General features: G+C 40.7%; 1 protein-coding gene across 3 annotated transcripts; it reads right to left on the bottom strand.

Annotated features, from left to right (window-relative positions):
- Window positions 1-1,286: 1,286 nt before the first annotated feature.
- On the bottom strand, window positions 1,287-25,721 carry MBTPS1 (membrane bound transcription factor peptidase, site 1). 3 transcript variants are annotated; one of them, XM_061344064.1, is made up of 23 exons: window positions 25,595-25,720; window positions 23,594-24,088; window positions 21,925-22,182; window positions 21,296-21,499; window positions 20,826-20,936; window positions 19,030-19,139; window positions 18,527-18,643; window positions 17,532-17,599; window positions 16,816-16,918; window positions 15,914-16,065; window positions 14,839-15,000; window positions 14,097-14,241; window positions 12,797-12,985; window positions 12,034-12,206; window positions 10,684-10,799; window positions 9,793-9,949; window positions 8,872-8,996; window positions 7,785-7,862; window positions 6,988-7,128; window positions 4,485-4,616; window positions 3,852-3,984; window positions 3,064-3,194; window positions 1,287-2,089 (listed from the first exon to the last, which is right to left on the bottom strand). In XM_061344064.1, exons 2-23 carry the CDS (start codon window positions 23,778-23,780, stop codon window positions 1,893-1,895), a joined length of 3,189 nt encoding a protein of 1,062 aa, XP_061200048.1. In that variant the 5' UTR covers window positions 23,781-24,088; window positions 25,595-25,720; the 3' UTR covers window positions 1,287-1,892. The 3 variants fall into 3 exon arrangements, with proteins under 3 accessions (XP_061200048.1, XP_061200049.1, XP_061200050.1); XM_061344065.1 differs by having other exon boundaries at window positions 3,852-3,978; XM_061344066.1 differs by lacking the exon at window positions 1,287-2,089 and having other exon boundaries at window positions 4,399-4,616; window positions 25,595-25,721.
- Window positions 25,722-25,845: the final 124 nt, after the last annotated feature.

Here is a 25,845-nt window from a genome sequence, read left to right as displayed (position 1 = left end):
TGCATCCTCATCTTTGGAAGGGAAGACAGCCTGGGAAAAGCCAACTGGTCTCTGGGTTAGGCAAAATGGATTTTCCTAATCCATTTTGCAGGACACCTGTGTACTGCAAAACCCTAACCACAGCCACCTCTTGGGAGGTTGCTCCAGGCTACATGGAGAAATACTCTCTCCTGCAACACCCTTCCCAAGGCCCACCACCACAAGCCATGACTGTAAGCCCTGAACTGTGTAGTCAGATGGCCCAGGGGGGCTGTCTCTGGCATTCTCCCCTTCCAGGCATGCCCAGGGTGGTACTGGTGCCGGTGAGCTGCCTGAGAGCTCGCCAGGACCATTTGCTGGTATATACCACTTTCCTTCCTGGGCACTGCTTCTGCTGCAGAGGCAGCCACCAGCTCTCTCCTGCTCTTAGGAAAATGTACTGTTACTTGCAGCGGTGACAAAAGCAGCTGTCAGGGAAACCTTGCAGCTTCACTGCAAACGAGAAAAGCTATTTCAGTGATGGTAATGTTAACCAACATTGCATGGTCAGGGGCAACTTGTGCCTTTAAATAAGGGCATCCTTATTTAAACCTGCAACAAATCACAGAATCATAGACTAGTTTAGGCTGGAAGGGGTCTTAAATACTCACATAGTTCCAACCCCCTGCCACAAGCAGGGACACCTTCCACTAGACGAGACTGCTCCAAGCCCTATCCAATACTGTCAGGGATGGCGCACTGCCTTGAACTCTGCCTAGGACAGAGCAGCCACAGCTTCTCTGGGCAACCTGTGCCAGTGTCTCACCACCCTCATAATGAAGAACTTCCTAATACCTTATCTAAATCTACCCTCTTCCAATTCAAAGCCATTCCTCCTTGTCCTGTCCCTACAGGCCCTTGTTAAAAGCCCCTCTCCAGGTTTCTTGTAGCCCCTTTAGGCACTGGGAGCTGCTCTAAGGTCTCTCGGAGCCTTATCTTCTCCAGGCTGAACAAGCCCAGGTCTCTCAGCCTCTCTCCAGAATGCTCCAGGCCTTGGAGCATCTTTGATGAGTCTGACCTTCCTCCGATCATCTCTGATCAGTTGTAAGCTTTGAAGCAGGACAAACAAAAGGAGACAAGGGTTTTGGCTTTGTGACATACCACACTATGCTGTTAGTGCCATCCACACAAGTTTCTTCTGTGCTTGCTGAGGGGCCAGTGCCGTTTGCATCACTCCCCAGGTTGTGCTCCAAAGGAAAGCCTGCAGCCTGGACTGCAACTTGCTCTCTGTGACCGGCAGTGGAAAGCAGAGCCAGGCAGCACATGTCTTTGCTTCATATAGATAACATATTTATTGAAAATCTGCTTCACCAACAACGGTGAAATCGTGACCAAAAATTACAAAAACATCATGGTAGTTGGCATTATAAAAATAAACTGCAGGAGTATGTCTCACTGGTTTATACTGGTCTACCTCATCCCCTTCCCTCCTGTCATGGTGCACGTTACTCTTCAGCATAATACCGTTCTAGAAAATTACATTCCATCCAAAAAAATGCACTTTTTCCTTAGCAGAGGTCCTTAAAGTGACTTTTCCCCCCACCCTCCCCAAAAATAAATATAGAAAATAGCCTCTAAACAAATAAATTTTCGTTTGGTCAGCTTAAAAAAAAAAGGTCTGTTTTCGCCCCTCTTGGGATATGTAGTGACTAAGCAGCCATTTAAACTGTATTCAAGTCTTTGGTGGCTTTGGCTGCTCAAAGCTGCTGTTTTACGTACAGACGATCAACTGAGGTCCTTTTATTTACTCAACCAAAGACTATGAGATGATGTCACGTGTGGACCACTAACACGACCAGCACTTTCACTGGGGACCATGGATGGCCCAGGAAAGCAGCTGGTACAAGGAGGTCATCTTTGGCAAGCAAGAGCTTTCACACCGAAGGCGTCTTTGGTGGGTGAACCTGCTGCATGAGCTGGGGTCGCTTCACTCGTGGTTTCCGTCTCTTTGGCCTGCTCTTTGCTTTGTTGATCTGTACCACAAAGAACGCCAGAACCACCATGGCACCAAGAAAAGCAAAGACTGGAATAGTCTGTCCTACGTCCTGGTTGTATCGGCCAGGCATTATACCTAGAAAGGCAAAGAGGTTTGGAAGTGACTAGTGACCACATGAACGACAATGTCTTCACAGTGTTAGCACCATCTACCAAAAGACCCAATAGTAACTCCTGTTCAAAGACAAAACAGCTATTAATCAGATTACGTCTCAGACAGGGAGATTAACAACTGCAGACTGATTACCAAAAATAAGGATGCAAATATTACAGAAAAGCATTTCCACCTCTACTTATTTGGGCACATGAAAGTATAACCCAGATTTCCCCTGCAACAACAATCGTCTGTTCTGCATTAGAAGGGTGATCAAACATTTGACCATGATTTTATCACTAATTTCTACAAATCACACCAAATCCCGATGCTATAAGAAAACTGATTGAGCGCTTGCTCCAGCAACTATGCATGTAGATGATGAGAATGAGCTACAGAACCAGACGCTTTGTTTTCGCAGGTATCTTTTGGCCTAGCAGCTTTCATGTGAGGCTTTCACACTGCTTCCAGCAGGACCTGCAGTGCCAAGCTTGCACAGGACAGCAGCCCACCATTAGATTTAAATCTGTTTCAAGTGCTCGTCATCATTTGTTAGTATAACACCTTGCCCAAGGCACTATTCAAACTCTTCTGAACTTTGCTCTTGTGCACTGACACACGGAATTTTAATTAGCAGGAGATACCCAGCCACAGCTCCTAAGGACAGGGACTGCTGCAGACACCTGTCAGTCTAAACAGCACCAAAACAAACCTCAACAACCCAAAAATCACCCATCAAAATCTTCCTCTCAGTATGTCACACATGCTTCTGAATAAACTATTCACATGCAAAACTATTTCTCTTAGGTTGTTACAACATAGCCACAATATTATTGGCAAGTTTTTCACAACTGAAAATAAACATACGGCCTCTCTTCTGACTGTGCTGTTTGTTTTTTCAAAGCTTATACAAAAAGCAAAACAAAACAGTGGCTTTCAAACTTTTCAATATTTACCTCCAGGAATATCCCATGCACCGCTTTCTCCAGGGGACAATGGCCTCACTTGGGGTCGGTTCTGTCGAAAACTGGGCAAAGCCACTTTATCGAGGTCAATTGACAGTAACTTCTGATGTTTCCAAAGGTTGCTAGAAACAATTTAGAGACAGAGTTATCTGCCCACTTACTTAAGTAATGCAAGGAATTTTGCAGAAACATACAGAGAAAGTGATAGTCAGAGCCTACAAATAACTCAATGGTTCGGACTCAAAAGACCCATTCTAAAGGTTCTGCAGTTTGCAGGCCTCCAAAGCTAAATTCAGATGCCACAGTCTCACACTTGGATTGGCAACTATTTGCTAACAAGTCTCTTGCACACAGACTACCAAAAGTAACCGCTAGCAGCTCAGCAGACTAATACAGGCTATATGCTTACAAGTGACTTGACAAATGATACAACCAGCAGGCAGAGTTAGGCAAGCTGTCCAAGAAGCTGCTTCAGAAAACTACTTCAGAGGCATGCAGTGACAATGGACAATGGACTGCAAGACCATTCACTTTAAGCTGGGATCACTCAATCACAACAGTGACTTGTGATATTTTTAAAACCCCCCACTTTCATACTGTAGCAATAAGGTGAGTCAGAATTATTCACTGAAGAGGCATTAATTTCCTCTTGGCAATCTGGTGATTCTCTAGGAAAGGCATTCCAGCTGTCCCTTTCAAAAGCAGATGGAACAAATAATTTTTCAGCTGAACTCAAACACAAGACTTCTTGTGTAACTATAAGACAGACATATACTAACCTGGGGGCAGTTTCATTCAAAGGCTGCGGTTTGGCCCAGGAAAGGTGAGGACAAGCAGGAAGGGCCCTGGGTTTAGGGTCTCCCAAGTGAGCCTCGAGCACCTTTGAGTATCGATGCAGATGGTTACCTGCAACTCACAGAAGAGACATACTGGGTTACCAAATGACTGGTAGGATAAGAGTTACCAACATTCACTCCAGCTAAACAATGCTGCTGTCAAACCAGGGGCTCTTTACAGTAATGACGACTCATAGCTAAATCTGGGTTAGAATTAACCAAAGGGTACCTTAACAGAACAGTAAAACTGCACTTACAGTGACAGGCAATCCAGGTTTTGCTGGCAGCACGTGAAACAAGACTGAATACTTTATCCATACTCTGTAGCAAGTAACTAGAATGCTCCCCAGCAGAACTAGGTATCTGAAAACTCCTCTATGCACAGAACATTTTCTTCAGTTGAATGATAACTATATCACAACAAACCTCTACAATAAATGCTCCCTTCTACTAAAACAACACGACATTGTAGAGCTCACACCAATCTAACCTTATCAGCATGTAACTCAGTCTGCCTGAGTCTTCCTAAATTCCGCTCTGATGCTCTCTCAGTTGCTTGGTAATGAAGGACCTCACCTTCCATCCGCTCGGGGAGAGAGTAGCCTGCTCCTGATGGCGGGCGCTGTCTGTTTTCGGAATGGCTGAGACTTGGCGGTGTCACGCCATAAGAAGTGTACTGCAGGAGGGAATCCAGGAGCCAAAAGCAATCTGTGGATTTCAAAGCCCCAAACCCCAAAACAGGATACGCATTATGCCATATTTAAGCTGGCTTATCTTTCTGTTGAGAAGGCTCTAATGACATTTAGAAGCACAGTCAGTATTTTTGGGTCTTACTTTTCTCCTGCTTAAGTTCTAGGCCCAATTTCTGAAACATGCAACTTTCAACACATACCCAACACTCCCACAACAATTCATAAATGCAAACCCAGTGTGTTCTGTCATAAAATGCCTTCTTTCATGTATAAATCAGGCTCTTTTGGAGAGTATGACATAAGACAACAGGTCTCGAATACCAGGTTGTGCAAGGCCATCCAAGTCACTACAAAAATCACACTTTACAAAAATTCCAAAATTTTTTTAGTGTAGAAACACAGGAATCTGAGAGCTTCTGATATCTTTTTTAAGAGGAAAACAGAGAATACAGAACAAAATAAATACCTTGCAAATAGAAGTAAGAACAAGGTAGTGTTCTCAGTGGAATGTTATGACTCAATTACTTTTCCAAGCTTAAAAAAAACCCCAATAAATGAAAGGCTCTGGCTATACCTCAGCTACAGCAAAAGCAGTACCTACAGCAGCTGTGGTACAAAGTAGGCTGGGAATCAATGCCACAATATACTTGATCATGGTTTTCCCTTGCACTTTTAACAGCACATGAACCCTCATTCCCTCATTTTGATTCTCTCCCAAATTACTACTACCTTACCCAGAGCTACCTCTAAGCATTTCAGCCGGTTAACATCACAACTCTCTAAAACTTCCAGTTGCAGGAGTAGGACAGTGCCTTATTGGCTATTTCAACTACACAGCAAACTATTTTTCTCAGAACTTCTCCCCCCAGGAGCAGCTGGCTGGGAATGGGTGTTAATCTTCATAATCCTGGTGTCCCTTAAACCCTCACCTTTGATTTTTAAAGAGGTCAATCAGATTTTAAGGACTTACATTCACTAATGTTAGGAATTTAATTCAGTCAAAGCCACCGATGTCTCGACATAGGAGACATAGCTCCTGCTTCACAATTTAAAAGCTAATTTTAAAGGATTTCTTTAGGACCTTTCACTTTTTCTTGCTTTACAGGTCACACTGAATTTAACAGCATTAAGGAGCTCACAAAGCACTGTTTTCTGTTACTTAATTTAAAGCTGCATTATATTCTCTTACATTAAGTGCTTTCAATAACCTACAGCAAGCACACAAGGTACCGACATGCAGCTCACTAGAACTCACCCAAAGACAGATAAGGAGAAACCAGAAAGCTTTCAAATAAAAAGAAAATATTAGGGAGACAAAGAAATGAGGTATAGACAGAGAGCTCCCCTAAGCAAGAGCTAAGGGACTCAAGTGTTAAATAAATTAGGCAAGGAATGGATGATATAACCCAATATTTTAAAATGCTGGTGACAAAGATTTATAAATGTACTTTTCATCCCAAAAGGAGAATTCAGTCTGAACATTACATTCAGTGGAAATGCAGAAAAAGATCTCACTCACATACTGGATTATCTTTGGCCTCTAAAGCCACAGATCTACCAGCTTGTGCTTTATGTGTCATGAGAAACCCAATCAATCTCTTAAAACTTTGAAAAGTCACATCAGATAAAGTGCTAGAAGAATGGTTTTCTAAGGACCAACCACAGTGTGTAGGCAGAGAGAATGGCTTCTCCAGAAGTCACAGGAATCACACACAACTCACACACTTGCTACCTGGAGTTGCAAAAAAAACCACTGAAAACTCAGAGAGATATCCCTACTTTTTGACATTTACACCAGCTGGTTTGTGTCAAAGTAGAATAGCCTGAAAATAGTAACACAACCAAAATGTTGAACATTACCATAAATCCTCACAGGAAACAAGGCACACTGACGAGCAAATGCAAAACGTAAGATCCATTGTACTACATGAACATTCTGAAAATACAGCCGGGGAAAAAATGAAGAGATGCCCTAATGGCCTTTTCACAACATTAAGTATGTGGAGCAAAAATACCCCAAAGAAGCAAAAAATCCCCAACCAACCAACAATCCTCCTCTCTCCCCCACCCTGCAAAAAATCGCACCTCAAAATCAGCCCCACACCCAAAGCTTGTGGAACAGAAAAATAGGGAAGGGGCCTATAGGGAACGGAATGGTCCCATCTATCAGAGGGTTATTTAACTGGGGGGGGGGGGGGCACTCTTCTACTGTAATTGCTCTTTACAGCATTTTCAGCACAGCTCTGCAGAAGTGAGGTGAATCCACAGTTAGGAATATTTAGAGTCCCTAGAAAAAGCTACTTCAGATACAGATGGGAGCTCTAAAAGCCCCATAGGACAGTTATCAGCTTAAGACAGTAACTTCTTGCATGTCGAAGCTTACACACCTTTCTGTCGATGGCTGTCATCCAAGCAGTTAGAGTCGCCGTACAAAACAATCCTGCCACTGCCTTCAGAAGGAACTTGGTAAAGTCCCAAAATAGGGACATTCTCAACTATAGCAGTCTCCTGCTTTAAAACTTCAAGACCTAAAGCAAAGCACAAATAAATTTCATAGCCTGCAAAGCAACAACATCAATTTACCCGTAAGTCAACTTAGCCTACAGTGCAAACTTACAGTTGCAGCTATGCTACTCTTCATGTCATACACTTATGCAAAATGTTTTCAAAACCCCCATGATGTTTGACAAAAATGAAACTGCTCCAAGACCCTGATTGTGAAGTTTCCTACCGTATTCATGTTTTTCCTCCTCTGATGGAGAAGATAACCTCACAACCTGGATTATCTTCAACATGGTCAAATGAAAAATCCTAACATTTTCAGCCACAGGTTTAAAATCATAACCTTCTGCCTTACAAACTGCTTCATGTTGTTTTAGTCCTTCTGCAGAATTCTATAGGACACAGTAACTTAAGAATCAGCCATCACACTGCATCCTGCTGTTTGTCAGCTTACTTTGCTGCCATGCTTGCCTATTCCTACAAGAAAATCTACTATGGAACTAACAAAAGAGAACAGACATTCCATGAATGACAACATCTGTCCCTCTGTAACCAGCAACTGCAAGACAAATCCTGTAAACCTGCCACTTGTACCTTACACCTTTAGACTTTGTAACCCTGCTTGTGCATTGATGCCAAAGTTCTACTTAAAACACAGAAAAAAAGACAAGGAAGCACATGCCTTGATCCTTAAAAGTTTGTGCAATGACAATGCCATCTTCTGGAAACTTTGCAATACTGCATCCTGATGCATAATTCACTGAAAGACATCACAAAATTGCAGTTTAGACTAAAAATGACACTCCCTCCCTTCCCACCATATTTCAGTGAGCTGTTAAGCACAGAAGAAAACGTACCCAGGAACACTGCTCTAAATCTGCATATTTTGATCAATATGTGTATTCACAGAGAAAACATTTCTAAGCACAGCTTTTGCAAGTTCACCTTTAGACACTGCTTTCAAATGCTGCCATTTAGCAGATTGACATTATACTTTTTAAACTGAAAAGCTTAATCAAATAGAGTGAGAAATGTAGTATTTCACATTAACAGTCATCATTTATACTACAGAGAACCTGACTCCTTCAATCAATTTTCTTTTCACATATACTTTCTGAATGAACCAGTCAGAAGACCAAGAGATTTGGGAACAAAACGATGGAATGAAAGCATCAAGTGACTTGGTGAGATAAAAAGAAAGATTGGCTAGATTTAGAAAGTCAGAAAACTGTAAGACCACAGACCTGTGGTCTAACCACAAAAAAGTTTCTAGTCTGAACTTGAAACTAATCAAACATACTAATTTCATGAGGAACAATTCAAAGATTTCAACAACAGGAATTCATAAAACAGGATGCTGTACTGCAGGTTTAAGGTGTCATATTCCAAGGACAAGGTCCTTATCAATTTTCTTCCTCCAAAATTTCAAATTTCTATTTAACTGCAAAATTAAAACCAAAGGTTTCATGTTCATAGCTAATATTTAAAGTCCAGATAAAAACAGACCCCAGCAATACTCTTCAGAGCGTCAGCACCGGGAATACTGGAATACAAGTCTAAACTGAGGACATTCATTATCTGACCTGAAAATGTTTCACATACAGTCTACAAAGGAAGCAATTTTAAGCATGCTTAAAACAGATTATGAGACCCTCTTCACTGAATCTGAGTGGTTCTCTTGATACTTGCTCAATCTCACTCTCACAGAAAACTCAATTCTAAACAGCACACTGTTGTAGCCTGCACAGGAGATGGACTCCAGTACTCACTTTCATGATTTGCCATGCTAAAATCACCTTCATAGAGCCCATCACTGAAGGCCATATTCCAGACAGAAAGCAGATCATTGAGAGCTGGTATATTGGCACCTCCAGTATCCGGCATCCACCACTGTCTGTGCAAATGACAGCATAACACAGGTTATTAGTATACAGAATATGCTCCTAGAGTTTGTATGAGGAAAAATCATGTGCCTTCCCACAAGCAGACTTTGTTGAAGTCACTTAAATAATGAACTACATTTTATATAACTCCAGGGACACATGAGCAGCTGTCTCTCTTTGACACCAGTGCTTCTGAGCAGAACTTAAATAATACAAATGTAAAGTTCTCCGGGCATTTTAGTTCCATAGAAAACTTCAATTTGCTAGGAAAAAAATCAGTCTTAGGCTCTTTGTTTACATGACACAAAACCGACATGTGATCTGCTTCTCATTTTTCTAACAAAGCAAAATACTACTTGCTGACAAACTACAGAACAGATTTTTCTAGCTTAACAGGGAACAGGCTGATAACTTCAGTAACTATGAGGCTATCTACCACCAGGGGTGACATATTGCATATTTTCACTTTATGTGATACACTGGAGTAATTTCAACAATGGATGCACAACCTAGCAATATTGTTTGCAATGTACAATTTCTGTTTTGATCCCTTAAAGTGAAAAAACAGCCATTTTAATTTGTCAGTGTCCAATTTCTTACTTCCTTTCACTGTAAATGTTTTTTCCTGACTTGAAGATTATATTACCAAGAGGGCCAATGTGATCATGACAAAACAGAGCTACTGTCCTTAAGCTGAAGCTTATCACATCTTGCAGTGTATCACGTCCGGGATTTTTAGAGTAACACGTGCATAAAATGACAATCTTACGGCATTTTATTCCCCACAGAATTGACACAAATCAGTACCTTGTGTTTTCATCATAAAACTTGACTTTTCTCATCACAGATGTGTTGTACCAGTCACTAAACACTATAAGTGAAAGTCCATTATCAATATCCCTCCTCAGCTTGGTGATCTCTTCAGGAAAATACTCTTCCTCACTGTCCACCATCAGTAAAGTGCCTGTGTGTAAAAGCAAAACCAAGAGATGACCAGGCTGCTTGCTGTAACATTACTGCTATTCATGCTCCATAAGCTCAGCCAAACTGTGATACAGGACAATCAGAAGATTCACTGCTGATCCAAACTGAACTACATGCACTCCTCCTTGAACAACTCCACTTCCTACAGCAGGCTTGCAGGAGGTAAACAATTATTCTGAAGCTTTGTTTCATTCAGGCCTTGAAAACTACAGCAGCAGTTTAGTAGACCCCTCCTCCCTGGCAGAGCATGAGACTGGGAAAGTCCTTGTTCTAAGTGTTGCTCCCAGGCTGAAAGTCAAAAACACAGCACTGCACCAGCTTACTACGAAGGAGAAAAATGACTGCTACTGCTGAACCCAGGACAACATCATGCTTCACTCTGACTATGCCAAAATATTTTGGCAAGTACAGTTCTGTCTTTGTGTGACTGAATACAGAGGGTCTTTTATCCCACTCAGAGGTAGGCTTTCCCTCTCATTTTTTTTCAGGACAAAGGTAGAAAACTGCCCTAACTGTATTAGGCTCCCAACCATCTGCAGCAACGCTTTATACGACTAAATATCAGCACGTAAATAAGCACACCCACTGTTATATTTTTGTACTATCATGAGGATTTTTCTTTGCATTCCTGCAACATTCTTGGTCTTCCAAAACCAAAGCCGTTTTAGGAAGGAGTTAACAGTATGGACAACAAGGTAATTAGCTCATGCTTACCATACTGACTGGCATCAAAACATGTAAATGGGGAACCAAGAACCTCAACAAAGTACCCCATGCTCCTTAGGTGCTGGTACATGTCCCTGAAGTTTGTATGGATATGATCACCATTCCTTAGGAAAAGAGAAAAGCGTTGAAAACATTTAAATCTGGCATGCAGCAATGTAAATCCTCTAATTATAGATTATTTACTAGTTTCCTTTCTAAAGGGTCCATTTTTCTCAAATGAAAACCAGTAGTTTTCCAAGAGCTATCTCCTCTTTGCAAAATTATTCGCAAATGACACTGGTTCTGAGTCTTACAAAGAAGAGTCAAAGCTAGGAACTGAGCATGTTCCTTACAAAGCACAATTCACATGTTTGCACTGCCCCACAGAGAAACACTCTTGCATTAAAGCCACATGCTCTTCATAGGACTTCCTCCTTGCAAAAGCCAGTAAGAACAATTTTAACTACTAACTGGAAGAAACTCATAGGACCACCTGTAAATAGTTACTGAAATTCAGCAGAGTGTTTCTGTCCATTTGCCATACCTGTATGGCCCAAATACCTTTCCAAAGCCTACGACTTGGTCACTGACCCAATTAATCCTTATTCAGTGTTGCGCGACTCTTCCTATGGATGCTTTCCCTCTCCATCTATGAAAGACAACAGGGCAGCCAAGCCTCTCCCTGCTTCAAAGACAGCCTCCCTTAACAGACAAGAGGTCTCATACAACTGTAGACTGGTTTGGGTTGGAAGAAACCTTTAAGCTTATCCAGTTCCAACCCCTTGCAATGGGCAGGGACACCTTCCATTACACCAGGTTGCTCCAAGCCCCATCCAGCATGGCTTTGAACACTGTCAGGGCTGGGGCAGCCACAGCTTGTCTGGGAAACCTGTGCCAGTGTCATAGTGAAGAATTTCTTCCTAATGTCTTGTCTAAATCTAGTCTCTCTCAGCTTAAGCCATTCCCACTTTCTTCTTTAGGATTTAGTATTTAAAACTTCTCATGGGTTTGGTTTTTTTTTGATAGGTGAATGCTGAAGTGGCTAATAAAGTGCCTCGCTTAACTTCCTGGGAGAAATCACGGCAGAAAAGAAAAATGCTGCACTTTGAAAGCCAAACAAAAACCTCACTGTCTTCAATCTGCATTTTAAAAGCTTTTCATTTCACGTGAATAAAACCATAGAGCACAGCAAAAATCCTGAACTAAAGGCATGCTGGCTCCAAGCACTTTTCATGGATTTCCTAGAAAAACTAATCCCATGCCACACTGAATAAGGCCAGAGTACTCCGGCATTCAGTAAAGTTAACCCATATCATTAATACAAAATCAAGGAATTTTTATACAATCTGAGATAAATACCAATCTAATGGATCATTCTTCATCCTCAAGTTATCCCTGGGGAAGTACCCTGGGGGATAGCGAAGATTGTGATATTGATCCCAAAGGACTCGCTTACTACGAGGTGGAGTAGGAATTATCTTCACTTTTATTGGAAGCTTCACCGTTGAAGTCTGCTCTGCACCATTCTTAGACTGAAGGACAGAACAAAATACAGTGAAATCCTTTTCCCCCCACAGAAACATTCACCAGTTAATTGTGGATTGTAAAAGACCAGTAAAATGGAGGTATCAAATCTACTTTCAGTCACCAGTACCAGTTCTGGAGACAAGAGAGATGACTTTTGCCTTAAATCACCATTGCAATTTTTCTGCACTCAACATTAATATTTACTCTCAGAACATAAAATACTTAAAATGTTACAACTACAATCTGGTTCAATCGTTCAAAACATTAAAAACTTCTCAGGAGCAATTAAGCATGGTTCCAGAAGAAATGTTAAAGTAATCTCTTATCAGAACACATTATTTATACTTCACAGTAAACAGGTGAAATTATGAAGACAGTTTCTAAGTGAGGTTTTTTGATTCTAAAGCATATTGAATTTGCAGGTTAATCCTACCCTCAACTATAAAGATCATGATCCGTATTCTTCAATTTCCTAACCCCAGTCTAACCTACACTTAAAATGATGGGACCAGAGCAACCCCTTAAAAGAAGGTACTTATACATTGGGAAGCAGTTTTAATATTAATACAGAAAAACCAGTATGTGCAGAACTTACTTCATTTTCTGCAGGGGATGATACTGTGATCATAACATGACCTTGAGCAATGCCCTCCCAAGACGCTGCTTTCTTTGCTACAGAGACAGAAATTGCTAAGTATCCAGACCAGGGCCACAACACAGGGGAATAGGAAAAAGCCACTTCAATATTATCCCCATTTTGCGGGAGATAGGGTTGCCAGTCTGGCTGTGAAATGGAAAATACAAAACATTGGCAGAACAGTATTGGCAGGCACTAATTTTTGCACATTCTGCACAAAGAAACAACAAATCTTAGCTTTTCTGAAGATTATGTCAAATTTTTGAATGACCACAAAGCCCAAAAGATTGGTGGTATGTCAGTGAATTAACCTAATCATGACAGCCTTAACGATGCAGACTACAGGCTTTTCAGTGGCAAGGCTCTCTAAGAAGCTATCTGAACAGCATGCTGCCTAAGTGTACCTGTTTTAATGTTTTGGGGTGCTGTGCAAAAATTTATTGCTAAGAACACGAAATTTCCTTTCAGTAATAAAGAGACTTAATGCTATAACAGACACAAGCAAATTACATCAGCTGTGTGCACTACCACAAGCTAATGATGTTGGGCAAGAGCTGTAACACTCTTTAATGTAAGAGTTAAGCTAAAACAGACCTCAGGATTCACAACAAAATGTTGGAATTAAGTTTGTGTACACTGGCTGGAGCTCTGGGATAGGTGCCTTATTTAACTGGCATGAATTCCCAAATGTGTTCTACATTTAAACTTACACAAATCTTAATTAAAAAAAAATACAATTAAAAATCTCTCTAGTTAACCAACACACTCAACTTCAGTGGTGTAAAAGAACAGGTTCTGCAGCACACCTTGGTTAAGTCAATACATTCAGGTCATTTTGACCTATGGAAGAAACATGATCTGGAATGTCTTTACTGAGACTGCTTATGCTTCAGACCACAAAAAAAACAAAAACAAAAACAAAAAACACAACAAAAAACAAAACACAACAAAACAACACAGATAAGAAAAGTCTTTCCAGAAGATTTTAAACACTATCAGAGATTTCTTCGTACTCTCTAAGCACCTGTCAATCCAAACTGGTTTTACACAGACAAAACGCTGCACGTCCCAGAAACCAATGCATTGCTTGAAAACTTGCAGACAGGTCATGTTGACAAATCTTACTAGTCAGGGTGCGTCCTTGAAAATCAAACATTTTGCATCTTTTCCTCTCAGCAGTAGAGAAATCTGCTTTGTGAAATTCATAAATGCTTAAGCAACGTGAATAGTCAGGACTTGGAACAATGTTAAGTCTTACCTTGTCTACAATTCTCCCAGTGACTCCCATACCATTAAGGATAGTAACATTAACAATGGTTGGCATCCCTCCATAGTATATGGGCTGAGAACAATAGGGCCACATGTAGGGACATTCCGTCAGGTCAATATAGCTTGGACTCAAACTACAGGGTGAGGTAAAATTGAAAAAAAAATATAAAAATAACAACCCAAAAAAAACCCCACAAAACCAAAACCAACCAACCGAAAAACTCCAAACCAAACCCAAAACTCAGAACATGCCACTATACATAACAATGGAAAAAAAAAGAACAGATAAAACATGCCATAGTTACTCTAGCAAGATTTCCCACCTTGCTTACCAAATTTGCCCCAAAATCTTCCTCTCTTCCACTCTAATTTTTTTTTATGTTTTGTGAAAAAAATTTCACACACAAAAACCACTTTTCAGCACTGTGAGAATGTTCTTATTCTCTAAAGTTTAAATACTTTTCCATTGTGTTCTAGGTTACATTATTCATAACATCTGAGTCTAGAAGAGAAAGAAAATTTAGCTCTCACACTTCATCCCCTAAACTGCAGAAAATACTCGACTTTCAATCCATTATGCTATCTAAATTCACACTTTAGGATTACCTAAAACCTGTACTAGTTCCTTGTTGCGTAAGCACAGACTGCTCAACTGAGTTACACATGCATCACCTGCTCTTTGAGAAATAAAGCAGATTATAGTCTATCATTAATTAAGGATTAAAATTAACCTGGCCTGTGGTTTGTAGCTGTTGAGGATCTGATAAGCTCTCAGAAGATCCAACTTGCCATGTCCTTGTTCAAACATGTTGACTCCAGGAAGTCTACGTGCTGACGCAATAAGTGCTTGCTTCATACTTGCTGGATTCACCATTTCACGCTTCTGAACTGTGCTGAAGTAGGAAACAACAGATCATGTTAGGTGGCTTTTATTCCACTTTCTAGCTAGTCCTGTTTACCATTGTGCCTTAACAGTCATTTGATGTAAAGAAAATGCAATCAAAAATCACTTTGTTGTAAGTAACATCTTCTGTTCATATTTGCGTATTATTACTTGATATCTCACTGGAACAGCTGACAAGAAGAGTGACAAGTTTCTGACAAATTTGTCTTAAAAACTAATATTGCATTAATTTATCTCATTACAATGTAATCCATTACCAGCAGTCATTAAAATCAGGACACTACCTTTAAATGCTAAATAAAGTATTCTGAAAATCAAAGCCTCTGTGTCTCGAAACTTGCTGGTATCTTTTGCAAACCACTTTATGGAAGAAATGTGATGATGACTTAGAAATTCTGGCATGTTTCTCAAAAAGGTTCATCTCCTTATGTAGAAGCAACAACAAACACGAAGTACAGCTTTGCAACACTCACCTTCCTTTCAAGTTCTTCAGTGTGTAACAGATGACCTACGCAACCGGATAATAGCCATAAACCCCTAAATCCCATAAAATTTATGACTAGATAATTAACTGCTACAGGTGCCTACTTTCAGCAGCTGCTCTTCTACAGCACTACTGACAGAAGCTCAGCAATTCAAAATGATTAAAAAATGTGACAAAATTCTTCCTAGGTATATTTTAAAGACTATTATCAAATAAATAATTTCTCAGTTTTTTCTCGGGAAACTTACAGCTAGGTAGACATGGTAATATCTCAGGCAGAAGAAACAGGATTTTGTCCTCTGAGTTTGTTTTTCTACATCTGAACATAATTTAGTTTTATTTGGTGGATTCTTTTAGAGGGCTTTTTTATGACCCTCCTGCATCAGCATCTTTGTAGAGATTTTTATTTCAGTCTTACCTCACTAACAAAGTAACAGCACCTGCCACCACAGGAGATGCTACGCTAGTCCCCGAGAGAGAGCGGCATCCACCTTTCATACCAGAACCTCTTACTCCAGAGCCGTAAGTAACAATATCAGGCTTCACTCTACCGTAACCTCCAGGCAGCTCCTTTGAAACAAAATGGATGGATTATTGCTCTAATACATAATGAATACTGGTTACTTCATTTGGCCACTTAAACTAATTGCAGACCATTCAGAAGTAAAACTACGAAAAAAACTAACTGAGATTGAGCATCACAGAATAGCAACACCTAAAGAAGGGCTGAATTTGCTTATGAGAAGTTTTCAGTGTTTCAATGGTAACATTACTGCGAATTACTCTAGTATTTATGCTAAGAATGAAGCCGCTGACAAAATTATAACCACATTGCTACCTGGCTAATGAATAAGATGCAGCACAAACAGAAACATGTAATAGTCTCTTTAATGAAGATCACAATGCTACCTCATCTGAAATCGGTACCCATTACTTCAGTTCAACAGGCAAATGCATGCTTGTTGATGTATCATCTGGAAATCCTAAGATTTTTAAACTAAAGGAAGGACAAGAACAGGCCTCCAGTTTTGCAGACTTAACTACATATGCAAGTCCTCACTGTAAATCAAAAGGTACTGGATAGTCTACAAATACATGAAGAATGTCAATACTAGCCAAGGCTAATGAAAATCCCTGTAAAGAACATTAAGCTTCTTGCTTAAAGACTTACAATCCCTATCTGATCTTTGATGAAATCTTTTATCACTGGTTACTCCAACACATATCATCTGCACAGGATGACCCCTTCAAAAAGGCCATCTTTCCAAGGCCTTTATTTTGGCTGCAAATGTGGCTGACCATAGTAAAAAAAAGTCTTACCCAAGTGGTCATTCCCCTAGATGAAAAGCGAGCTATATTATCTTCAAAGTCAATGCCACCCACTCCAATCACATCCATCTGGTCAGCAGGGTTATTCAGAGTCCTAGAACAAGTTGGGAGACAGGAAGACGAAAACATAAAAACAACAAACCCCAAAATGAAGACACAGTCATAAGTTTAATCTTGATAATGGACATGCTGCCATCAGGTTTTTGTTAAGACACTCTTTTTAACCTTCACAGAAACAAATTTTGGCCCTGTGTGATGCAGTTACATTTTAAATGCAGGAGCAACTTTTCAGGCAGTTAGTAACTCAATAACTAACTCAGTAACTACCAAACCACATATCCTGAAGACAAAACAAACCTATTTTTAGAAATATACCACAAATCATTCTGGCTTTGTCCCTTCTATATTCCTTAAACCCAAGATGAGTACCCAAAGATGCCTGCTCAAAGTAACAGGGAAATGACAGCTGGAAGTACTACCATTCTTCTTTTACTGACTTTCCACTGTTTCTGTGAAAAATACTCAGCCAAGTACTTCACAAATTGCTGACTACTGTAGCAAGTGGTAAAGACAGTAGAAAGAGTCTGAGTCACTTTCTATAAACAGATACAGAAAATAGGAGGCAAAACTTCCTGACCAAACACAACTACTTCCAAAAGCATATAGTAAGATATTTCCTTTCCTTTGAACTAATCATCGAAACTTACCCATACAAAGGGCCATCATTGCCAATAGCAGAGACCATGATGACGTTGTTAGCTGTCAGTTCCCATACCTACAAAAATGTTTACAGTAAGGCTCTGCCATCAAGAAAGAGGCTTTTCTAAGAAGTATACACTCCATGGAGCTTGACATAAGCGAACAATTAGTTGAACCTCTCTTTCTTACTGGGATTTATAAAATACATCTTACTGGTATACTCAGTATTAAGCTCCAAACTTTGTGACCAATAACCTAGCCTCAACAGCAACACTGCTGATAGCTGTATTCAGGTTACACCAAAGATAAAACTCCTATCCATAACAAAGCACTCCAGTTGCTAAAGTCCAGTTCTTCTGAATCCCTTCCAGTAATAATCTGGGGAGAGCAGTGAAGTCACTATCAAACTGTATTTCAATGCAGGTTATCATTAAAAAAATTAAGAATTTCTAACCTTCAAATCCCTTAATTACCCTTTAAAAAGATTTTATCCTTTTTTTAAATGTAAATTCCTTAGTGCTTTTGAAGGACATATCAACAATCCACTTATTTTTTAAGAAGTCAAAAACCTAATTCCATTCTTAACCTGAAACGCATTCTTATCACATTTTTACCTATTTGTTCTTAGAGAATTTGCTACTAAATTCACACTATGTATATTTTTACCATGAAATAAATCAACCACACTGAGATTAAAAAAAAACCAAACAAAAAAACAACCAAACAAAAAACAACCAAAACAAAACAAGAATTTCAGTTAAGCTTCTTCCATAAGGGCCTACTTAGTCGCCTGTACTTCTAGCAGTACATACAGTATTTTGTAAAAGGATATTGTTTTCATAATTGTACAGTGTGCAAAATTTCTCTCATGCAAATGGAACTCCACAGAAACTGTCAGCATCACCAGAATCTGCCAAGAGCAGTGGCAAACAAGGAGTTCTGCAAGTACAGCATTCATGCGAGGGATATAAAGACCATAACCAGTTCATTTCCTCGTACTAACTTTGTCAACAAATGGATGATCCATGAAGTCTGGCCCACCAATACTTAGATTCAATACATCTATCTTCTTTAAAATTGCATAATTAAAGGCATCCAGAAACCAAGATGTGTATGAGACCTATATAAAAAGAAGAGGGGGGAAAAAAAGCTATCATTGGAAAATCCAGTGATTCCGTGACATACGGACTTCAGAGTACAGAGGGGAGAAACACCACCAAAATAAAGCACAAAAGTGTCAGCGGTCTCCTAGTATTTCTAGTGCTCAGTTCATTTGAGTGATTGCTCAAACACTATGTTTTTTATCTATTATTTATGAAAAATATACCGGATTTGGAAACTGTAAGACACCTTGTAATAAATCACTTATAAATAGAAAGATTTAGTCCTCCCAGTTATCAAAGAAAATATGTCAACATTTATAAGTACTTGCAATATTCCCAAAGGAAAGGATTATTACAAAACTAATATGGAAAGGCACAATTGAAACACATGTAAAATAGCTACCTGGTTATTGGTGAACACTCTAAAAATGTGCAGTTCTGCATTTGGAGCAAATCCCTGGCATTCTCTCATGCTGGCTATCACACCTGCTACGAAAGTCCCATGGCCTAAGCCTATGACAGGAAGAAGGAAACAAAATAAAATACTGGAAGACAAACCTTCCCATTGTTCAGGATTTGTACTGTTCAACACATCCTACACAAAAAAAAAAAAAAATCACGTCAATCTATAGACTTTATAACAAACTGCAAACACTGGGTTCAGTCCTAGTCTTTCCGTATCACATTTTGCTGCTGGGTTCAGTGGGACCAGAATTTCCAGTCTGTGTAGCCACACAACCAGCTGATGAAACTCCAAGTGATAAGCTCTCCAGTCTATCCATTCCTGATTGCTACCAATGAAACCAGGAGCCCTGCAAAGCACTCATGAAAGAAAATGTTATTTTGGGTAATAGAAGTCATGAGGACAATGCATTTTTATGTAAACTTCTTGAAAGATTTTTATCCTGACTCTACAATAACTGTATTTCATTAAGGATTAGGGACTGTAGTGATAGGACAAGGGGCATGTGTTCAAATTTAAACAGGGGAAGTTAAGGTTAGATATAAGGAAAAAGTTCTTTACTGTAAGGGTTGTGAGGCACTGGAACAGGTTGGCCAAGGTAGCTGTGAATGCTCCACCCCTGGCAGTGTTCAAGGCCAGGTCGGACAGAGCCTTGGGTGACACAGTTTAGTGTGTGCTGTCCCTGCCCATGGCAGGGGGGTTGGAACTAGATGATCTTAAGGTCCCTTCTAACCCTAACTATTCTATAATTCTATGAACAATGAGATAAGAAAACACGTTTTTTTCCTCTGCTCAAAAAATAATTTAGCTTTTGCTTTACTGAACTGCCTCCATTATATTTCTGCACTCCAAATCTGCCTGTCCAGCAACCATCTGGGCTCAGAACTAATAGAAAGTGCTACCAAAAGCAGCTGCTGCAATGCAAAGAAATCATACATGATAAATCTACAAAGGTGCACAAAAGACCGAGCAAGATATGCACATACCTTGAACTCTAAAGAGATTAAATTGCCAACTGACTCACTGACCCAGGCTGTATGAAGTTAACAACATGTGAAAGCATACTGTTATATGGGCAGTACGGGTCAGGGCAAGTTAAGGTCAACATACAAAAAAAGGAACACAAACACAACGCAGAAAATAAAAAAGTTCTTTGGTTGTTGATGGGCATGAGCCCAACGATTGTTGATGAGAACTATACAGATTAGAAGAACTTTACAGGAAGGTGCCAAAACTGTGGTTAGTTTGAGACTGCACAGTAAAGAAGTAAAATGCTCTCCCTCTGTATGGAAATACGCATGCACTGGGAAATATCAGAATACATAAAAGCGAAGGAACAGCTTTGTGGCACTTGCTCTCGCCACCACCTACTCTAACCATGTATTTATGCCTGCATAGTGTCTTCTTGCCTTGACATTTTTAAAATGCTGTGATGAAATGCCACATGTGATCCAAAGGAGATTTATGCAACAGCCTCCTAGGACATTCCATCGCAGGGGGGTTGGAACTTTATGATCTTAAGGTCCTTTCCAACCCTAACTATTCTATGATTCTACGATTAACACTCTTTTTCGGATATGGTATGCCTACTAAGTGCTCAGGACTCTATAAAATTAAGCTTGAAATCTCAAGATACACAGGTTCAACAGATGTTAACATCACAGCAGTAGTTTTACAATGGAAAACAGAACACGCCAGTGTCACGAAGAGCTGGACAATTGTGGACAGTAACTCACCGTCATCCAAGGTTCTCTCATTAGTCCAGTTTGTTCTCTCCTTCACATTTTTGAAATGCGGATGTTTCTCACTCAGACCAGTGTCAAACACAGCTACTTTTACACCAGCACCTGTAACAGAAAAACACTGCTTTTTCTGATTCAGCTTTGTAGCAAATCTAATCTATCAGATTAAAGAAAAGTTTTGTTTAATGCGGCATGCAATTTACAAGCTCAGTAAGTTACAGATCTCAAACAGAATTTATATTCCAACTCAGAAATTCAGCCACAGATCATAAATATAACCAATTTCTCAGTATGCACACAGAACAGCACTCTGTAAGTATACAACGCGTCTCAAATTATTTCTCAATCTTTCTGGAACTGGCGCCCAACAAGAGATTAATACATAGGAGTCAATTAGCCTCTCCTCAGACTTCCCTTGTTTCTCAACAAAGCTGACCATTCTAGGCCAGCAGGCAATACCATACCTGTGTAACCCATCTGCCAGAGGACATCTGCCTGCAAGGTCTGAGCAACTTGGCGAGGGATAGCTCTCAGTAAACGCCTGCTTGAGTGTCGACCTGTTGCATGCCAGAAGCCAGAACCTAAAGAAAGACTTGCTCTTCTCAAGGGACGAGATGACTGCCACTTCTGAGTCCATCTGGTTTCATTGCAGTGCAACACTGGATCAGCTATGTAGAATTAGGATGAAGAACAGAAAAAACAGTAGAAGGAAAAACACAAAAGACTGTATTTTACGCAAATATACAAACAAAATATGCAGAATCAAAAATATGCAAAACAACAAACGTTTCAAACAAGCAAGTATCCATTTTCTCTAATCAAAGTCAGTAAAAGCTTCTGTTTCCTCTACTATAGATCTCATGGTCCACAGTCTCAGGTTAACTGACTGCTGCAAAAGAAATGTTTCTGTGTTGTAGATAGAACTGTTGCCACACTTTAGCAAAGGTATGACAATTTTACAGACAAAAGTAGATTTCTGTAAAGGAAACCTGTAGACCACTTCTCGTTTGTGTAATGCTAAGATGATGGTCTGAAATTAGGCTGAGACACTTCCCTGAAGCAGATCTCATGCAACTCACAGAAAATTACTTACACTCTGAATATTTCAGTGCTCGGAAGACCTTCCGCTGAGGTGTTACACGCTTGATGTTTGGGTGATCTTCAAGTGTCAGTACTCCATCTTTCTGTTTCTCATTAATCTGAACAACTTCAAAATCACTGGGATAGTCGGTGGCTGGGTTGTTGCGAGGTACAATCCTCCAGTTCTCAATATCACTACTTTTTAATGCACTTGAAATAAATTTACTTCTAGCTTTAGCTGTGAAGTATCCATTAAAAGCCACAATATACTCTGAAACAAGAGTACAACTTATCAGAACTGATATTTAAGCAGCTTATTCACGAATTCACACCACAAAGGTCCAAATACTTTTTTTTCTTTTTCCAGAACAAATAATCACAATTTGAGGCATTTTTGTTGCTTTTAGAAATCTGCAATTTATGTCTGCACTATGTTGTTTCATTTTTTTTTTATCAGGAAAGCTGCAACATATGACCAAAAACTTTGTAAGGAAGGCAGACGTGTAACAGAAAGGTGAAACATCAGGGGAGCAGTAGAAACAGCACAGACTTACTGTTACATCCAGCAGTACAAACTGCTTCATTAGCACAGAATCATGGAACGATCTGGGTTGGAAGTGACCTTTAAACTCATCCAGTTCCAACCCCCTGCCATGGGCAAGGACACCTTCTACTAGCTCAGGCTGCTTCAAGCCCCACTGAACCTGGCCTTGAACACTGCCAGCAATGGGGCAGCCACAGCTCCTTTGGGCAACCTGTGCCAGGGCCTCACCACCCCCCATAGGGAAGAATTTTTTCCTGATGTCTAATCGAAATCTCCCTTCTGTCAGCTTAAAGCCATTATGCCAATTCAATATACCTCTTGACACGTATGATTTAAAGAATCTAGCCTTGACATGGTATTGCCCATTAGTGCAAATTACTGACACTAACTACAACACAGAGAATAAAGGTGGTCCCAACAGTCCAGCCCCAGATTTGTATCAGTGAGAGAGGATAGCCCCAGCACACATCACCACATTCAGTCTTTGGCTCACTACATGCAGGAACTTCACTACTGACATCCTGCCTGTCAGCACACAGGGACACACAGAGCTTCACTACAGGAACTTTACAGGTACCTGAGTCAGCAACTGGACACAGGGTAAAAGTATCCTATTGCTATCCTTTGCCATCCCAGCGGTGACCTCACTTTGTCTTTCATCTGCTCCCTTCATAATTATCGACACAATCTTTCCATAAGTACAATAACACTTCCACACCTCTTCTTGAACAAACCCACAGAAATTTCTTGCCTTTCTCACCCCTTCAAGGCCCACTTCTGATTACATTTCATAAAAAAAGCCTCAACGATACCACTGGCTAGGTGAAAACAGCTACTAAACACACCAAAGTGAGGAAGCTTGCCCACCTGAGCCTTCACACTCCATTTACATTTTTAATATCATTTTTATTTCCCCCTCTCTTCCTTCTCTTATTCTCTGAGTCTTGTTCCCAGTTAAACCAAGAACCTTTGAAAAAAACCTGTTTCTCTCTTTGAATAGAGAGAATTTAGCAGACAATATGCTTCTACACAAACTCGAAATGCTACAATTGCACAAATACCACAAATCAGTAAAATACACTCGAACTTTTCATGGATTTGTTTTTTTTTTCTTTTTTTACTGCTTAACTCTTATTACCATGCTCTACAACTGTTGAAGTGAATTCCACTTTCAAAGTAAGGCGAGAACATCCAGGACATAAGTGAGCTTCATGAGAGGAATTCTCCAGTCTGGTACTGAAGTGTTTTTTGCCACAGAGTAAAATAACAACCAGAACAAACCAGATGTTTGCAAACTTCATGGTCACAGGAGAAAACGGTTTCATTCCAAAAATTCCATATATTCAAACCACAATTTTCTTCTTTATAAACTAGTTAATTTTTGTTTCAGTAAATGTTGCTGTCACTGTGCTGATCAATTGGTTATTTCTTAAAGCTCTGTCCAAAGCAAGTTGAGATTTCATGGTCTTCTGAGTTAAAGCCTAGTAAACAGGCTCATTTCTTTCTCCGCTTCTTCTCCATTTTGTATTAAAAGGATTCAGTCACTCGCGATGTGGTAGCTGAGTCCTGTACTCCATTTCTGATGGCAAAGTTAACTCCCTAGAAGAATTAGCAAAGCTGATTGCAAGCCAACCTGTAAGGCAGGACAATAAAGAAAATAATTACAGTTGTGTTTGTGGAACTCTAGAGCCTGAAAAACATTAAAGACACCTTTTACAGTTACTATTAGAAATAATAAGGAAAAAGTTGTTCTATGTTTCATTTAGTAATTTTTCATGAATAGCATGGTAGCTTTTTTGCCAATCAGAAATGATGCAAACAGAAATTCTGCTAAAGTGCATCATTTTATACAATGAAAATCAGATTCAAACTCCAAGCCAAAGCCTGGTAAGGAAAAGAGATACTGCAGAGAGCAAACATTCCGTTTCTGCACTTGAAAGAAGTCTTTCAAATCTTCTTGAGGTGGAATGTGTATTACTACAACACAGGCACCTGAGAAAACAAGGGCTGGGACTACAGATGTAGTAATGTGGAGTTAAAGGACAGTGTAGAAGGTGTTTTGCACATGGATGGGAAGCCTCCATACTTTAAGGTGTGAGAAACATTTAGGAAAAATAGTAATGCTAGCAATTTTTTTAATTCCAAACATTTAACCAGCAAGTGGTACGTAAATGGCCATTAAGACACAAGTAATAAGCAATATTCATCTGATCTGTCACAGAACTTGGAGAAGCAGAACTATACATCGCTACAGTGACCAGGCCTGAAAAGTAGGAGCCTTATGAGGGATTCACGCTCCTTAGGAGAAGGATGGGCTTAACTCATACCACAGCAACAGAACAAATGGAGTCTGCATGTGACAGCTATCCACTTTCATTTAACTTTATATAGCATTCACATGTATTTCTTTGTAACAGGGATGGAATTCCCCTCTAGTTCTGACATCCTGACAGACTGTGAATTGCTTGTGATTAAAAGGTTTCCTCTTCATCCTCTTCATCCCTAAACTAGGCACAGCTACTCCTGCTCTTGGCTGAGCTCTGCCTACCTTATCACTTCGTTTATAACCCTTAAAGCAGTAAAATACTCAACTACACAAACGAGCAAAATCCTTATAGCTGACTGTGCGTAAGCATAATGATGAAATACAGAAACTAGAAACAAAGGGCCAGCACGCTCACTTGTTTATTCTGTGTAACAGCCTTACTACGTGAGGCTGGGCAAGTACTGAGCCTTGCCCAGCCCCTGAGCAGCTCCGCTCGGAGTCACTCTGGTGGAGCAGCGGTCCCGCTCCGGGAGCCCTGCCCATGCCACAGACGGGACAGCCGCTCCCGACCACCGCGCAGCCGTGCCCCTTTCCGCGAGTGGCCCGCGCAGCCGCGCGTACAGCGCCGCCGCTCCCAACTCACTCCGCTCTAGGCAGAGGCTGAGGAGGAGCGGCAGCCGCCCGGAGCGCGGCGGCGGACGAGGGAGCCCCAGAGGCGAGAGGAAGCGAGGACCGGGAACGGCGGCCGGGTGCTGCAGGCCCCGCTCCGCTCCGCGCCCCACACCACTTGGTGGCACCGCACTACCCGCAAGCACCAGCAGCAGCAATAACAACAACAACGCCGCCGTCACGCCGCCGCACCCCCGCTCTCACCGTGCCGCCGTCTCCCGGCCTGTCGCCGCCATTTTGTGCACTGTTTATCACCGTGTTCTCGCGAGAGCCCCTCGCCGGCAGTGAACTGGCAGGCGTAAGGGGCCGTGCTAAGGGAGGCGGTGCTCGGGTGTTCTGGAGAGGCTGAATGAAAATACGGCTAGTCGGAGGTCGGTAAGCGGAGTCCAACTCCTGCAAGAGGCTTGAGATGCGGATGTGACCGGCGGGCACGGACCGGCAGCGCCCGACGAGTG

This window comes from Neopsephotus bourkii, unplaced genomic scaffold (genome assembly GCF_033783945.1).
Source record: "Neopsephotus bourkii isolate Nb327-2 ecotype Australia unplaced genomic scaffold, CSIRO-AGI_Nbou_v1 NB_1863, whole genome shotgun sequence".
Taxonomy (NCBI): domain Eukaryota; kingdom Metazoa; phylum Chordata; class Aves; order Psittaciformes; family Psittacidae; genus Neopsephotus; species Neopsephotus bourkii.
This window is presented reverse-complemented; position numbering and strand designations above follow the sequence as displayed.